At 43.1% G+C, this 17,898-nt stretch overlaps 1 protein-coding gene across 4 annotated transcripts in view; it reads left to right on the top strand.

The window, feature by feature from the left end:
• The window catches only part of NUP188 (nucleoporin 188), a 169,668-nt gene that overhangs the window by 109,661 nt on the left and 42,109 nt on the right, over nucleotides 1-17,898 (top strand). For all 4 annotated transcript variants that reach the window (XM_077478559.1, XM_077478556.1, XM_077478566.1 and 1 more), the window contains exons 32-34: nucleotides 6,141-6,226; nucleotides 10,865-11,010; nucleotides 16,018-16,199. In XM_077478559.1, the coding sequence (XP_077334685.1) occupies nucleotides 6,141-6,226; nucleotides 10,865-11,010; nucleotides 16,018-16,199 (414 nt within the window). The remainder of the gene's footprint in view (nucleotides 1-6,140; nucleotides 6,227-10,864; nucleotides 11,011-16,017; nucleotides 16,200-17,898) is intronic.

Genomic DNA, 17,898 nt, shown 5'->3' with positions numbered 1-17,898 from the left:
TCCCACCCTTTGTTTCTTTGACGCTGCTTGGGGGTGTCCCGAAGGTCAAGAAGGGCTGCTCTGTCCGTCGATGAACGATAGAGAAAATAGGATTTTTGTACTCATCGTAAAATCCCTTTTTTTAAATTCCCACCACTGTTTTCCTAGGGTAAGGGTTAAGTCTGAGGGATCATCCGCTGGGTGGAGCGATGCACTCTTTTTTTTTTTTTTTTTTTTTTTTTTTTATGTCATGCAGTCTGGAGAAGGCACCAATCCACTGTTGCTTATTCCCCTGAAGCATCACATGAAGTAAATTTGCACTGCCTGCCTCCAAAGACCTGGTTACCTTCAGCCACCAAATACCCTCATCGGCCCTAGCTGGGAACCTTGTGAGTACCCGAGGCCTTGCCTTATATTGGGCCTAGTTGTAGTTATTGCTATGTGAAAGCAGCATGTCTTCACTAAGATACAGGGAGGACAGTCTTTCTGCAACAGATATCCTCAGGCCATATTTCTATAATGATTCCCGGGGTGTTTACTCAATATCCCTAGAAGGTTCCAACACCTGTAATCGGGAACCTGCGACTCTTATAGCATTATAGCCTAGTCCTCATTGAATTTTTCTTCAGATGAGGCCATAACACCCCTCTTTGTCCACTCTGGGCTCCATCACAGTTTGTTTTTGCTACTGGAGCATTCTGCACACTGAGGCTGTAAACATGACCAGCCATCAGTTTTTGACTTTGACTGGGCCTGCTGCCCATGTTAGGACCTCTGACTTTAGATTACCGTATTTATCGGCGTATAACACGCACCCCAAGTTTAGGAGGGAAGTTTAAGGAAAAAAAACTTACATTTAAATGCCCATCAATGCAGCCTTATCAGTGTCCATTGCAGCCTTGACAGTGCAGCCTTGCCCCCATTGTATATTGCAGCCTTGTCAGTGCAGCCTTGCCCCCAGTGTCTATTGCAGCCTTGCCAGTGCAGCCCTGCCCCCAGTGTCTATTGCAGCCTTGCCAGTGCAGCTCTGCCCCCAGAGTCCATCGCAGCCTTGGATGAAATTAAAAATGGCGCTGCCGAGACTTGCCGGAGCGAAGCGAATGCTGCCGAGATCGCAGGGACTGGGCGAAGCCGAGATGCACATAGCCGAGTGTACTCGGCTCTGCTCACAGTCACGCTCAGTCCCGTCCTATGATGGACATAAGTCCAATAGCGGGAGTGGGCGTGACTGTGAGCAGAGCCGAGTACACTCGGCTATGTGTATCTCGGCGGTGATCGCTCCGCTCACAATCAGCGGAGATCGGTGGGGATAGGCGTATAACACGCACCCACGATTTCTCCCTGATTTTAAGGGGAAAAAAGTGCGTGTTATACGCCGATAAATACGATAAATGTTAAAACAGTCTGTCACTGAAGAGATTACTTTTGAGCCATCACAGTCCCTTGCCATTGACTCAAGGGGTCAAGGGATTGTTTCATATTATCCTGCATTTGGAGGATCATCCTACTGTTCCAGGCCTTGGGTTTTTAGTGTTCCTTCAGTTTCAGACCTTTCCGCTACTCCTGATATTTGATTTATTTCTCTCTTAGAACTGGAAGTATCCAGAAGGGTCCTGTTCCCAAAAGAGAGGTTGGAATTTTTACCCTTTGAAAGTGAAATTATAAATCGGTATAGGTCTGCTTCCACCATGGGTGATCCAGCTTAACAGGAAGACTATTGAGCTAGTTGAGTGTGTGCTTACCTTTCAGGATTCCACTGATGCTCAGCTAGAGTCCTTCCTTAAATCACAGTTTGACTTAAAGTATAACTAAAGATAAACTTTTTTTTTTTCGTTTTGGATGGAGTGGAGTGGATTAAAACCCCTGTCAATTTGTATTGCTGTGTCTGTGACCCCATTATGGAGATTTACCCTCTCCATTTGTTTTTTTTTACCGTTATCATTGAAAGTGAAAGAAAATCCCAAATTTTGGGTTGACAGCAGAACAGTAATAGAGGGGAAATTTTCCAATGATGACACTAGTTCTGGTGACCATTGTGACATCTGGAGAGTGCCCCACTTTGGGAGGGATTTCCTCTTGCTTTCTGATTTTGATATGGGACAGGAAGCAAAGGGAAATCTCCCCAATGGAACACAGATGGCAAAAAAAAAAAAATACTCTATAAAAAATAAAAAATAAAGTTTTGCCTTTAGTTCTGTTTTAGAGTGATACTAAACAAGCTTGGTTTAATTTACATTGTCCCTTCTATGTCTGTGGATGATTTCACTGTAATTATTTTAATTTAAAAAAATACAAGTAACTTTTTCATAATGGATATACAGATGTCACATGACCAAAATTTTCCCAGCCTGTCTGCAGGGAAACCAAGAGGAGCTTTTAGTCAAAAGCTGCTGCTGGTCACATGTTCAAAATAAAATAAAAAGCCTTTGGAATGCAGACTAAAAGTAAATAAATAATATAATTATGCTGTTTTAAATTGTCATACACATATATTGAAATAAAATCGTTATTATTTTTTTGGCAATAACACGATGTGGGGGATTTCTGCCACTCACGGGCTGTGTGCACTCCTCTACAGCCTGTGTTTTAGAATAAGAAGCCTTCATTAATCTACATGTAATATCCTGCCCAAATTGTGTTTCACTGGTTAGTGGGCATGGAGGAGGGAGGGAGTGGGCTGTCCTTTACCACTGTGTATACATCCACATGTGTCAGTCTATAGTCACATGGGCTTCTCAGATGTGATAGGGAGGAAATGTTCAGCATAGAAACTCACTGAAAACTGAGCATGTGCAGAGTTACCAACACTGCTTTGAAAAATCCCTAAAAAAATTAACATAAGGGGGAGATGGAAAGCAGCAGGATCAACCAGGTTTTTCCAGAATACAGAAAAGTATGAACAGCATGTAATACACCATTTATTGATAGTTTTTTATCATGTATATTTAGTATGCTTTACTTGTGATGGCTTGTTGTAAGCATCTAAGCATGTGTCTCAAATGGAACTGTATAAATGTATAGGGCACTCTGGCTACATGGTCCAGACACTGATGATATGTCCAAGGAGTATCTGACTTGTATAACCTCCATAAGATTTCATCTCTTGCTCTTGACACCATCATTAGCAATGCCACTGGTGGTCAGCTTCTGCCTCTCAAGGAGGTCTGCAGAGGACTACCACCCTTCTCCATCATTCACTTCTGCAGTCAGTACTTATTCTTCAGAGCCTAACTCCCATCCCAGTCAGCCTCCTTGGGTTTAAAGCCTGAGGTCAGCTCATTTCCCACTTCATGTTCTGGTGTGAATGGGCCCTGAATGTGAACACATCATTTCAATGATCACAGGAGTGGAGCAGCTGCAACGATTACTCAGGTGGGGGAAGACGTGAACCACAGGAGCAGTTCTCAAGGACAGTGTACCCCCATTTTTATTATCAAACAAGTGAAAACCTGGGAAGGGAAAGCAAGAGTACATTGCATAAAGGAGAGCTTTACAGGAAACCACCAATGCATATTAACATAGAAGGGATAGAAGCCATAATATTACACCAGTGATTGTGGCCATCCTTAAGCTCCTCTTTATGCAATTTAATCTGGACCCCATTTCCAAGTTTTCCACTTGTCTGATTTTAAAAAGGGGGTGCTCTGTCCTTGTTGACGACTCCTGCAGTGCACTCCTGCCTCTGCCTGGGTATTCATTTCAGCCGCCTCAGTCCTGTGATCGTTGACCTCGTATAGAAATCAATCATCTTCCAGACTTTTTTTTTTTTGCCAAAGCTTAATTGAACAAGCTGAAGTTAGAAGCTGATTGGTTACTATGCAGAGCTGCAACCGATTTTGCACTCTCCTTCTTTTAGTAAATCAACCCCCATGTGTTCACATCAGGTTGGCGTAATATATCTTTGTCAAGTAGTGGCTCTTCCTGAAGAAGCTCACAATGAAACGCTTCAAAGAAACTATTTGTTATATGCTCATGATCAACTACATTCGGTGGTTTATGCCAGTTGATACAGGTTATGCTATGTACATTATGAAGGATGTGCTTTAAGTATCCAATTATCCAACAAATATTTTAACAGGCATAATGTTTTAACTACTTGCCCACTGCTGGCCATCATATGACATCCTGGGTTTTAAGTGGTAATATTTGAATGATGCCTGCAGCTGCAGGCATCATTCAGATATCTTTTTTTAACCAGCAATTCCCTGCAATGTAAAAGCCCTAATTTTAATTTTTTTTATTTCAGGCTTACCAACATAGACTTGTAAACCCCAGATCTCTCCATAAATAGGACCTGTCATGCCCTATTCCTTTTACAAGGGATGTTTACATTCCTTGTAATAGGAATAAAAGTGATCAAAAAATAAATAAAAATAAAGGCAAAGTGTAAAAATAAAAAAATAAACAAATGAAAAAAAAAACACCATCCCCTTGTGCATACACGCAGAAGCAAATGCATACATGGGTCGCACCTGCATATGTAAACTGCGTTTAAACCACACGTGAGGCATCGCTGCAAATGTTGGAGTGAGAGTAATCATTCTAGCCCAAGACCCTTTCTGTAACTAAACTGGTAACCTGTAAAAAAAATGTAAGCGTCTGGGGAGATTTTTAAGTATTGTAGTTTGTCGTCATTTTACAAGCATGCTCAATTTTAAAGCATGACAGGTTATGCATCTACTTAGCGTAACATCTCACATCATTTCACATTATACAAAATAATTGGGCTAACTTTAGTGCTTTTTTTTTTGTTTTTGTTTTTTAATTCATGAATGTATTTTCTTTTCCGAAAAAATGAGCTTGAAAAACTGCTGCTCAAATACCATGTGGCACATAAAATTTCAATGACTGCCATTTTATTCCCTAGGGTCTCTGCTAATATATATATATATATATATATATATATATAAAATATTGTTTGGGGTTTCTAAGTAATTTTCTAGAAATTGGCCTGGTTGACAAGTGGTTAAATGATACATATTTGTAATAAAGTATCTTTTAAAGCTATTTATTTATTTTGATTGACTTGCACCCTTAAATGAGAAGTATGGGTTTGGGTGTTTCCTCCATCATACTTAGGTGGATGCAGCATCAGTCCCCCGGCGCCTCTACACTGAGAACTGAGAGATCGAACATCGCCGATGGCTCAGTTCTCACAGCTCCCGGAGCAGAGAACTGCTGACTGTGAATCAGCAGCTTTCTGCTCTGCTCCTCCTTGCTCACTGGAGCGCTGAGGCTGAGACGGGAGTCAGTCCAGGCACCTGGTGGATACAGACTCCCGTTGACGGGATGACGCAGTGCCCGGACTGATTTCTGTGACCTCAGCAGAGAGCGGACTTGAGACACAGGCGTGCAAAGCGAATTGCACTCCTGTGATCCTCAGGAGAAGCCCAGCCAAATGAGTATTGGCTGGACTTCTTTAAACTCTTATTCTTCATAATGAAAGGATATACATATATACTCCTCCTAACATAGTCCACCCTTCTCTCCTTGATTTGTTTTCTTTTCCAGCCTCCCTTTTCCTGGACTCGGGTGAGGCATACAGATGGTCTCTGTGGACCACGATTTCACTGGTGTGACCTATCGGTCACTGGGGTGGTTGCTTTTCCCCTGCCTTGGGGGGATTTTTTTCCAGGGTGTTCCCTATACTCAATGCTTAAGTCTAATCCCACAGACAGATGGTTGTTTCCTCACCAGGAGATCCACACTGAGTCAGCTCCTTGACCTGGACTCCTCCGTTAGACATCAATTAGGTGTTGCTCATCCTTTATCTATGGGAAGGTTTAAGAGTTCTCTCAGTGTCATAGGAATGGGTGCAAATGAATGAAACAATCCCCCCCCCCCCATTCACAGAATGTGTTACGGTCTGTGAAAGCAATGCAAGGACTTTTGTCAGCGGATGAGAGGACTGAAAGCTATGGGTCAGGACCTTCTTTAATGTACTTCAGTTCAGACACAAAGCTAATAACTCCCATGGTGCTTGAAGTTCAGTGCTGCAATGTGAACCGAGCATCACTAGAAAGATGATGCCTACGAGAACCATCAGCCTGTAGTGCTGAAAAGTTATGCAACCCACAGATGTAACAAAAAAAGAAATACAATTCAGCTTTTAAATACAACATGAATTTTGCTTTTGTGATTTAAGCCCCATGTTTGTTTAGTTCCAGGTTCCTAACTCTGTGGCCTGTATGGATCTTGGCTCTATGCTGTGCATTTTGATGATAATTTTGCTGAGACGGTGGAAGTGGTAAGTACCAAGCTGAATGCAGAATTATTTCCTGTAATTATATGATTATTTATTTTTTGGAAGCTGCTGGATAGCTTAAAAAGTCACTACTGTTTGTAAGCTATTGTTTTATCTAGCTTGTGGCTTAGTTTTTACTGTAAACGGTTTTACATTTGAAATTGGGTATCGCTTTTATAGATGTGAGTGAGGTATGTGCTAACTAAGGACAGTTAAAGTGGTTTTAAACCCTTTCATATATGCGGTGAAGTGACTGGCCTTAGGTGATACACAGAGATGAAATAAATCCTCCTACATACGTTTCACCTGTTTATCTGCAGTCTTGACTACATCCATTCAAAGTCCAGAATATTTAAAGCTTGTCTGAGAGTTCAGAAAAAAAAGGGGTCAGGGAGCCAAAGTCACAATCTGCAGAGCTCAGTGAGGAGAGCTTTAAGAGCTGATTGGAGGGAAGGGACACACCCCCTTCACATTCCACACAGGAACAGAGCTAAGGCTGTCAATCACAGGCTGTGTGTTGGTGATTCCCCCCCCCCTCACCTTTTTTTTTCTTGGCATCAGAAAAACCTGTCAAAAGTGACTCATGCTGATAGCAGAGGGATGAAGCAGCAGATGGATATGACACTAAGTCATAAGTACACACTATAGGGGGATATGCTTTGTTCATACTTCATGTGTGAGGTTTACAACCACTTTAGCACTGGGTCTTCACAGTTGGTACCGTTAAACTTCATTTAAAAATTCCTGCCACCGCCATCCTATAGTGGTAACAGTTAAAGGTGAGGGAGCTGAATGCTGATGCTAACTACTAGTTGGGGTGTTAAGCATGTGCGTTTCAGTCTTCTACTCTCATCATTCAGCAACTTCCAATTGCTGCTGCTGCTTTTCCAGCATTTCACAGATCAACCACTCTCTGGTCTCTTTCCACTGTTTGCCTACAGCCCTCTAAATCATTGGCTGCTCAGATTTGTGAATAAGCAAGGCTTTAGGCCTTGTTGCTCTCTGCTATGCAGCATGTCTTTTAATAGTCACACAGAGGACAATCAAACTGCAACAGGTGACTTCGCCCACACTCCAATATTGTTTATATAGGCAATTTATTGGTATCCCCAAGAGACCCCTATTACTATGGGATCACCCTCATCTGAGTCTTATTTCAGCTTCAGAACGTGAAACTAAGACACCTCATACAGCCACAAGACTGTATCCACTTCAGATTTTTATCTGTGAGTACTGCAAATCATGGCTTCTTCCTCGTGATGTAAAGGGGCTTGTTTTTTCTTTCAAATAGATTACGGGATAAGTGGTCTCTGCCCACTGTAAACAATCCAATTATCCATCTTAACAAACATACCACCAAACAAGTTTATGATGAATTTGCTGATTATCAGTTGGATTCCCTACTTGAGTTTTCTGGTATTACTGTCCATCCCTTGCTTGGGGTGACTCAGGTTTGTGAATCCATGTCAGTGTGCATCAAACGAGACCTGCTGCATTTTGAGGATAATCCCTTGTGTCCGGGTGCTTTTGCAACAATTCTTTGGTGCCCCCCATTTCTGCTGCATTAATTTGTTCACCCTTTTGAGAATCGGCATCTCCTTGGTTCTGCCCTTGGCACTGTTATTCCTGATGCATATAGTGCTTTGGATGTACGCTTGTTTCCACATCGGAGGTGTTCCATTCTTCATCTACTACTACAGTAGTAACTAATAGACGATCACAGTCTACCTTCCACTCGAGCAGCAGATCTCAAGTCTGCAAGTCTTCTGCATCTTCTGTTCATTCTTCCACATAAAAGGTACCTTTCCAAATTTAAAAAGAGGCTGTTTGCTTGTCTTGCTGGGATTCCTTATGGGTTTATCACTTGGCACTTTTGGGTTTTCCAGTTTCCCCTTGTTGCTCCACTTTTGGATTTGGCATCTTTATGTAGCTGCCACTTGTGATATTACTTCACCCCTTTGTGCCTTGTTTCAGCAATTAGAAATAGACTTGAAAAAGTTAACATTAATAAGTCACTGGGACCAGATGGCTTGCACCCGAGGGTCATTAGGGAACTCAGTCAAGTAATTGCTAGACCATTTTTCCTAATTTTCACTGACAGTCTACTGACTGGGATGGTACCTGCTGATTGGAGAAAAGCCAATGTAGCACCAACATTTAAAAAAAGGGCCAAAATACATCCCTGGAAATTACAGACCAGTTAGCCTAACATCAATGTTATGCAAGCTCTTGGAGGGAACAATAAGGGACTATTTTTACAAGATTTTAGTGATGAAAACGGTATCAGCAGTAATCAGCATTGATTCACAAAGAATCATTCTTGCCAAACCAATCTATTAACCTTCTATGAGGAGTTGAGCTGCCATCTAGATTGGCACAGTTCCCCATAAACAGTTACTGTACAAAGTAAGGTTCGTTGGCATGGACCATAGGGTGAGTACAGGGGTTGAAAACTGGCTTCAAGGGTGAGTTCAGAGGGCAGTGATTAATGGGGAATACTCAGAATGGTCAGGGGTGGAAAGTTGGGTCCCCCAGGGTTCTGTCCTGGGACCAGTCCTTTTTAATTTATTCATAAACGACCTGGAGGATGTGGTAAACTGTTCAATCTCTGTATTTGCAGACAATACTAAGCTAAGCAGGGCAATAACTTCTCTGCAGGATGTGGAAATCTTGCAAGAAGATCTGAACAAATTAATGTGGTGGGCAACTACGTGGCAAATGAGGTTTAATGTGGAAAAATGTAAAGTAATGCATTTGTGTGACAAAAATATGAATGCACTCTACTCACTAGGGGGAGAACCTCTGGGGGAATCTAGGATGGAAAAAAGAACGTGGGAGTCCTAGTAGATAGGCTTAGCAATGGTATGCAATGCCAAGCTGCTGCTAACAAAGCAAACAGAACAATTGGCATGCACTAAAAGGGGAATAAAGCTGAGTTCCACCCAAAAATGCAACTTCTGCTTTAAGGGAAGGTGACCTCCTGACATGCCACATTTGGCATGTCATTTTTTTGGGGGGTGTGGAAACCCTCTCCTACTTCCTCCCGTGGCGCCGGAAAGAAGATCATCTCTTCCCCCCTCCCTCTCGGCAATCATCTGGGACACGTGACAGGTCCCAGATGATTACCTGGCCAGTAGCAGCGCGGCTCGCGCCCAGCTGTGAAGCCACAGCTGGACGCCCACAGTGACAATGCCGGCGCCGCAGAGAGGAGGGGGAGACAAGCGGGGCTTCGTTCCCCCTGCATCGCTGGACCCTGGGACAGGTGAGTGTCAGATTATTGAAAGTCAGCAGCTGCAGTATTTGTAACTGCTGACCTTTAATTTTGTTTTTGTTTTTTATTGGAACTCCGCTTTAACTCCACAGTCCAAAGCGGTAATTCTCCCACTCTAAAAGACTCTGATTCGGCTGCACCTGGAGTATGCTGTCCAGTTCTGGGCACCAGTTCTCAGGAAGGTTGTACTAGAAATGGAGCGAATAAAGAGAGGGGCATATTAGTTATGAAGAAAGGTTACGAGCACTGAACTTCTCTCTGAAGAAGAAACGATTGAGAGGGGATATGATTTCAATTTACAAATACCATACTGGTGACCCCATAATAGGGATAAAACCTTTCTGCAGAAGGGCATTTAATAAGATACGTGGGCACTCATTAAATTTAGAAAAAGAGGTTTAACCTTAAACTGCGTAGAGAGTTATTTACTGTAAGAGCAGCAAGAATTCCCTTCCACAGGCAGTGGTTTCAGCGAGGGGGCATTAATGGTTTCAATAAACTATTAGATAAGCACCTGAACTACCACAACATACAGGGATGTACAATGTAATACTGACATAAAATCACACACATAAGTTGGACTTGATGGACTTGTGTCTTTTTTCAACCTCACCTACTGTATAAGCCCCCCTTTGTATGTTGATTTTGCCTCTGTAAGCTGATCATTGTAAGCACCCGTGTCAGTGGTAAATGGTTTGTCTAGACACTCTGTGACATCTGCAAGACAGATTGTTCTGTTGAAAAGCAACAGACTTGCTGGCACGATCATTACATGAAAATAGTTTCATATACAGTATCTCACAAAAGTGGGTACACCCCTCACATTTTTGTAAATATTTTATTATATGTTTTCATGTGACAACACTGAAGACAGGACACTCTGCTACAATATAAAATAGTGAGTGTCCAGCTTGTATAACAATGTAAATTTGCCATCCCCTCAAAATAACTCAACACACAGCCATTAATGTCTAAACCACTGGCAACAAAAGTGAGTACACCCCTAAGTGAAAATGTCCAAATTGGGCCCAAAGTGGTCAGGTTGACTTGTGGAATAATGTCACCTGTGAGGCCCCTCCCAACATATTTTTCTGTAACCAGTGTGAGTTTATTATGTTTAATGCATTTTTATTGTGTCCTGTATGTGATTTATTAACTTATAACTAGAAAAAGTGTAGTGCACTTTTAATTATTGGTTGGAGCTTGTTTCACATCCTACACGGATTGCTAATTTAGAGCCTGCTGTCTGATTTAGTTGAGTTTTTGTTGTATCTGTTTTACTCCGTTTTTTATCACTAAGATTTTTGTTTTTTTTGCAAGCGCACAGATATTATCTTGGGTTTAGTTAATGATTTGTTGTCTTGTTTCAGTGAGCTTGCTTCACCTGAGAACATTCTGAAATCTCTGGGGAAAATCCTGGAAGGCGTTCTGCAGGCTGATGAACGACAGGCAGAGAAAACAAAAGCCAGAGTCTTTTCTGCCCTGATCTCTGTGCTAGAAATGAAGCAGCTGAAAGGTAAGCTATATGCTTTGTTTCTGTTTCAATGTGTTTAATAAAGTTTTTGCAACCATTACAAAGAAGTTGGTCATCCTTAAAGTAACAGGCCTATGTAGTAGTCCTGCAGCGAAGGTGGATGGGACATTCAAATTGTGAAACCCCCCAAACCCCCCATTCTTTCCAAAAACTTAAAATTGACAAAATAAATGCCAGATATCACAATTTATGCCATATGACTGGGTACTATGAGGGTTCTTCAAAACGTTATACTGTATATTAGGGATGAGCCGAACACCATTTGGTTCGCGGCAGAACATGCAAAAAATTTCTGCGAACACTGTTAAAGTCTATGGGACTCGAACGTGAAAAATCAGTGCTAATTTTAAAAGCTTATATGCAAGTTATTGTCATAAAAATTGTTAGGGGACCTGGATCCTGCCCCGGGGGACATGTATCAATACAAAAAAAGTATTTTTTTTGTATTGGGCACCTTGTCCCCATGTTGATGAGGACAAGGGCCTCTTCCCGACAACCCTGGCCGATGGTTGTCGGGGTCTGCGGGCGGGGGGCTTATCGGAATCCGGGAATCCCCTTTAATAAGGGGGCCCCCGGATACCGGCCCCCCACCCTATGTGAATGAGTATGGGGTACAATGTACCCCTACCCATTCACCTGTAAAATAAAGTACAAAAAAAATGCAACACACAAGATCAAATAGTTTATTGCACAGCTCCGGGGGTCTTCCGTCTTCGGGGGGGTCTTCTCGCCGGACTCCTCCGCTATCTTCTTCTAGCTCTTTTGCTAGCGGAGGAGCCCGGCTTTCTTCCTCGCCGCGGCCTCTTCTTCCGACTTCGGGGGTCTTGTCCCCCTCTTCGGTTCTTCTGTCTTCTGTCTTCTGTCGCCGCCGCCGCCGCCTTCTGTTCTTCTGTTCTTCTCTTCAGATGTTGCCTCGTCGCTTGCTCCGCTCACAATGACAGGGACCAGGCGTGCGGCGACTTATATAGGGACATCACCGGATGATGTCCCCGCCCATTATGGTGTCACAGTCCCAGAGGATGCTGGGACTGTGACATCATAATAGGCGGGGACATCATCCGGTGATGTCCCTATATAAGTCGCCGCGTGTCGCGCCGGAGCCATTGTGAGCGGAGGGAGCGACGAGTCAAGATCTGAAGAGAAGAAGAGAACAGAAGAACAGAAGGCGGCGCCGGCGACGACAGCGGCGGCAGAAGAACCGAAGAGGGGGACAAGACCCCTGATGTCGGAAGAAGGGCGGCGGCGAGGAAGAAAGCCGGGCTCCTCCGCTAGCAAAAGAGCTAGAAGAAGATAGCGGAGGAGTCCGGCGAGAAGACCCCCCAAAGACGGAAGACCCCCGGAGCTGTGCAATAAACTATTTTTACCCTGTGTTGTGTTTTTTTTTTGTACTTTTTTCACAGGTGAATGGGTAGGGGTACATTGTACCCCATACTTATTCACATAGGGTGGGGGACCGGTATCCGGGGGCCCCCTTATTAAAGGGGGCTCCCGGATTCCGATAAGCCCCTCGCCCGCAGACCCCGACAACCAACGGCCAGGGTTGTCGGGAAGAGGCCCTTGACCTCATCAACATGGGGACAAGGTGCTTTGGGGTAGGGGGGCCGCGCTGAGTGACTATCCTATTCCTCCTCAATATTGATACCTATGCTGAGTGACTATCCTATTCCTCCTCAATATTGATGGTGCTAGCTTCCAACAATATATTTGGTTTAGTGCACCACCACTGCCTAAGGCCCGATTTTTCTGTCCCTGTTGAAAAGGGGCATGTAATTACAATTATTGATCTAATATTTCACAGCAGGGCCCATTCTTTCACCCAACAAGAGTATCTGTGAGGGGTTACAGTGGTGTGGCACCACCACCATCAAAGGCCCAATTTTTCTGCCCCCGTCCAAGCAGCGGAAAAAAGGGCAAGCGTGCCCCATGGCCACCTGCACAAGATGCACCATGTCCATGACCAGCACTGTGGACTGTAGACACAGAGCCTGCTTGCCCTCTTTTGGTGGCCTGTGAGCGACTGCCTTTGCTTGGTGGCCTTCCAGACATGATGGAGATTTTGTTTTGCAATATCATACTACACTGTATGTGTACACCATCAGAAAACTACTAGCAACTGCACTATGGGTGCACGGTACTTTGTACACCAACTGAAGTGTATTAACGACTATGGGTGTACTGTATTGTGTACACCACCAGAAAAATAGTAGCAACTGCACTATGGGTGCACGGTACTGTGTACACCAACAGAGCAACAGACGTGTTATAACAACTATGGGTGTACTATATTGTGTACACCACCAGAAAAGTAGTAGTTAGCGCACTAGGGTGTACACCACCTGAAGTATATTAGAAAAAGTACACCAGGAACGGCCTGCAGTCAGATATAGCTACATTTTATTTATTTATATATATATATATATACCGTATTTATTGGCGTATAACATGCACTTAAAATCAGGGGGAAACAGTGGGTCTGTGTTATACACCGATCCCCCACTGATTGCGAGCCCTTTGGTGGATATAACACAGGGACTGGGCTTGACTGTGAGAGGAGCTGAGCCTAGCTGAATACACACTCGGCTCGGTGTATTTTGGCGGCGCTCGGCTCCTCTCGGCTCCGCTCACAGTCATGCCCAGTCCCGCCATTGTACCTGTGCTATGTCCATCATAGGGTGGGACTGCAAGAGGAGCCGAGATACACAGGACACTGACAAGGCTGCAAATGACACTGGACAAGGATGCAAATGGACGCTGATAAGGCTGCATTGATGGGCATTTAAATGTGTTTTTTTTCTTTAAAATTCCCCTCCCTAACTTGGGGTGCGTGTATTACGCCGATAAATATGATAGATAATATATATATTAAATGCAGCTAACTGAATAACCTGCCTGCCAGAAGTATATTAGAAAAAGTACATCAGTAACAGCCTGCAGTCAGATATAGCTAAACTGTATGCAGTGGACCTGCCTGCCTGCTCAATCTGAATGACACTTTTTCTGTCCACGCCAACAACACACTACATGGGGCCGATGTGCAGGCAGCATAATATAGTGTGAAGCGTGGACTTAGTCCCCCTGAGCCATGATTGGCGAAAGGCACCCTGCCTTTGGCCAATTATGACTCTCTAAGCTGAGGGCGCTGGGATTAGCCAAAGCATGCAGGTCATGGTGCATGCTTTGACCAATCATCATACAGCAATGCACTGCACTCCCGTAATGCATTATGGGCCATTACACGCTGCTCGAATTTGGCGCGAACGGCCCATAATGTTCGGTTTTTGTCGAAAAAGCCAATGTTCGAGTCTAACTCATGTTCGGCCCGAACAGAAAGCTCATCCCTACCATATATATATATATATATATATATAAGTGCGGAATTTTTTTGGGAGGCCCCTTGTATTTTATCACCAAGAAGGCTGAAGGGCAATCCCAACTGCCACCACACTGTTCTGAAGGAGAAGTTTGAATGTATCCAAGGGTTCCAAACATTGTCAAACCTCAAGGAGGTGTCCTTTTTTTTTTTTTTTTTTTTTTTATTCTAGCCACCTTTTTCATGCCAGTTTACGTTTCATCACTGCTAGTTCTATCACCAAACTTTTCCAGACCGTTACTATTGTGATTTTGGCCACTAGAAACATCAAGAATATCACCAAACTTTTCCAGACCGTTACTATTGTGATTTTGGCCACTGGAAACATCAAGAATATCAGGGTTTGAGTGTGTCATCGAGGAGGGCAATCTTGTGATTTTTAACAATGTTTATTTTGGTCACTGAGTAGATTAATGTGTGTGCTCTCATCCAAAATCTCCAGCCCCTGGCATATGTCCACCACGTATGATACATTGCTCCCACCCCACCTAAAAGCAAAGTGGGTACATCTCGGAGAAGCAGTAAGGTACCATCTAGATAATACCTCTTTTACCCAGCCTCAGGGTGAAATTATTGGTGCCCTTGTGCGTTCTGAGTTACCAGCCATATGCTTAATTTTAAATGTAAGCTTCTGGAGGGGGTTGATGAACCTCCAGGGTGATAGAGATGTTATGAGACAACATTTGAGCATTTCCTTCCTCTTCTCTTCATTGCTCCAGGCCTTTGGTGATCGTGACACAATTTATGATGGACCAATCAGCAAATCCTGGACATACTCTTGCGTAGTGCTTTTCTCAATTTTAAGTGTCGTTTGATTGAATATCGGTCCACCCCACCAAGAGCACACTCGCAATTCTTTTGTTCCCCTGTAATCTTGTTTAGCCAATGTTATAAAAGAAAAATACCTGGTACTTTATGCTTCATTATTGGCAACTCAGGCACCAAGAGCTGTCACTTGTTTCCTTAGCCCTGTGTATGTTCCAAGTTGCAACTTGAAGCATAAACAAGGCATCCACTCTTCACTACCAACAGTGAATGGTGTGTTGGTGGAACGAAAGAAAGATGGATTTTTTTTTTGTTTTTTTGTTTTTTATCTGCCTTTAATATAACTTTAATGTGCAAGCTTAAAAATTTGTAATATTGACCCAAAACCATTATAGTTTTTTTTAAGCATCAAAGTGACTAGGTGGCTAGGTTAGATACTCGCTAGGTAAAAAATGTTTTAAAATGGCACGCCTTACAAAGAAAATGGTTAATATTTGCACTGCCCATTATTTAACAAGATATGCTAGCTGAAAAATCTTCATCTAAAACACTTAAAATTCTATCAGATTCCTGGTCCCCTGCTTGTGCTGTAGTTCCTTTGTCGATACAGAAATCTGTAGTGGCTGGAAGATGGAACCACGTCGGTCAGGGGGACCAGGAAGTCTGATACACCTGAAGGCCTGTGAAATAGACTCTGAAATAGCCAACCCCCTCCTAAAATTACATGTGGCTTGGCTGTCATTACTATGAGTTGCTGACCTGGGAACATCTTGTGATATGTGTATATTATTTGCTGCATTAAAGCTAGTGTCTGACCAGCAGCCTCACGGTTTGTATATATGATGTGTACGCAGCCTGCAAGATTCCTCAGTATGAGCAACTTGTGCTGAGCGTTTGTGAGAATCTACAGGAAGAGGTAGTTATCCTCGTCAGTCAGACACGTCCTGAAGTGACAAGCGCTGATGGAGGGGAGGATAAAGACAGCATGGAAACTGAAGATACGCCTCGAGCAAAGCAAAAAGACCTGCCTGATGGGGTAAGAGTTTGATGGTTTTAGTATATATGCAGACATGTAACACTGGCTGATTGTAACATTAGTATATTCAAACTATTCAATTCAAAGAAAGGGGATTTAAGTGACTTTGAATAAAGTATGGTTGCCAGCTGTTCGGAGTATTACAAAAAGACTGCTCTACTGGGATTTTCATGCACGACCATCTCTAGGGTTTACAGAGAATGGTCCGAAAAATAGAAAATATCCAGTGAGCGGCAGTTGTGTGGACAAAAATGCCTTGTTGATGTCAGAGGAGAATGGCCAGGTGATAGGCAACAGTAACTCAAATAAGCACTTGTTATAACCAAGGTATGCAAAATACTATCTCTGAATGTACAATTCATTGAACCTTGAAGCTGATGGGCTACGGCAGCAGAAGACCACACCAAGTGCCACTTCTGTCAAGTAAGAACAGGATAACTGAGGCTACAATTCACACAGGGTTACCAGAATTAGACAATAGAAGATTGGAAAAATGTTGCCTGGTCTGATGAGTCTCAATTTCAGCTGCAACTTTCAAATAGTAGGGTCATATTTTGGCATAAATCACATGAAAGTATGGATCCATCCTGCCTTGCATCAATGGTTCAGGCTGGTGGTGGTGGTGTAATGGTGTGGGGGATGTTTTCTTGGCACACTTTGGGCCCCTTAGTACCAATTGAGCATTGTTTAAACACTACGGCCTACCTGAGTATTGTTGCCGACCATGCCCATCCCTTTATGACTACAGTTTACCCATCTTCTGATGGCTCCTTCCAGCAAGATAATGCACCATGTCACAAAGCTCCAATCATCTCACCACTGGGTTGTGGTGGAACTGGAGATTGGCATCATGGATGTGCAGCCAACAAATCTGCAGCAAAATGTATATGTGTGTGTGTGTATGTATGTATGTGTGTGTGTGTATATATATACATATATATATCAGGGGTTGACAAATTTGCTTGAAAGTTAGGAGCCAGGTCCGTGACGACGATCCGGACCTGTCCCTGGCCTGACATGGAGACGAGTGAGGGGAAGATAGCAGCGCCGTCGCCGCCCCCCCCCCCCCCCCCCCCCCCGTCTCCAAGTCATTGCCCATAGCTCTTAGAGGGACATTTTATTTATTTTTTTCAAATGACAATTTTTTTTTCAATTGCATTTTAGTGTAAATATGAGATCCGAGGTCTCTCTGACCCCAGATCTCATATTTAAGAGGACCTGTCATGCTTTTTCTATTACAAGGGATTTTTACATTCCTTGTAATAAGAATAAAAGTGACACAACATTTTTTTTAAAAGAACAGTGGTAAAAAAAAAAAGTTAAAATAAAGCAGAAAAAATAATAATTTTTAAACGCGCCCTGTCCTGCCCGCATATAAAATCGGTGTTCGAACCACACATAGGAGGTAGCGCCGTGATCGGTAGAGCGAGAGCAATAATTCTACCCCAGACCTCCTCTGTAACTCAAAACGTGCAACCTGTAGAATTTTTTTAAACGTCGCCTATGCAGATTTTAAAGGGTAAAAGTTTGTCGCCATTCCATGAGCGGGTGCAATTTTGAAGCGTGACATGTTGGGTATCAATTTACTCGGCGTAACATTATCTTTCACAATATAAAAAATAATTGGGCTAACTTTACTGTTGTCTTATTTTTTATTAACTAAATTATTTTTCCCAACAAAAGTGCGCTTGTAAGTCCG

Source organism: Lithobates pipiens, unplaced genomic scaffold (genome assembly GCF_037356315.1).
Source record: "Lithobates pipiens isolate NorthernLeopardFrog02 unplaced genomic scaffold, aLitPip1_a1.2 Scaffold_1, whole genome shotgun sequence".
Lineage (NCBI taxonomy): Eukaryota > Metazoa > Chordata > Amphibia > Anura > Ranidae > Lithobates > Lithobates pipiens.
Note: the sequence above shows the minus strand (reverse complement) of the source record. Positions and strands in the feature narration are given on the sequence as shown.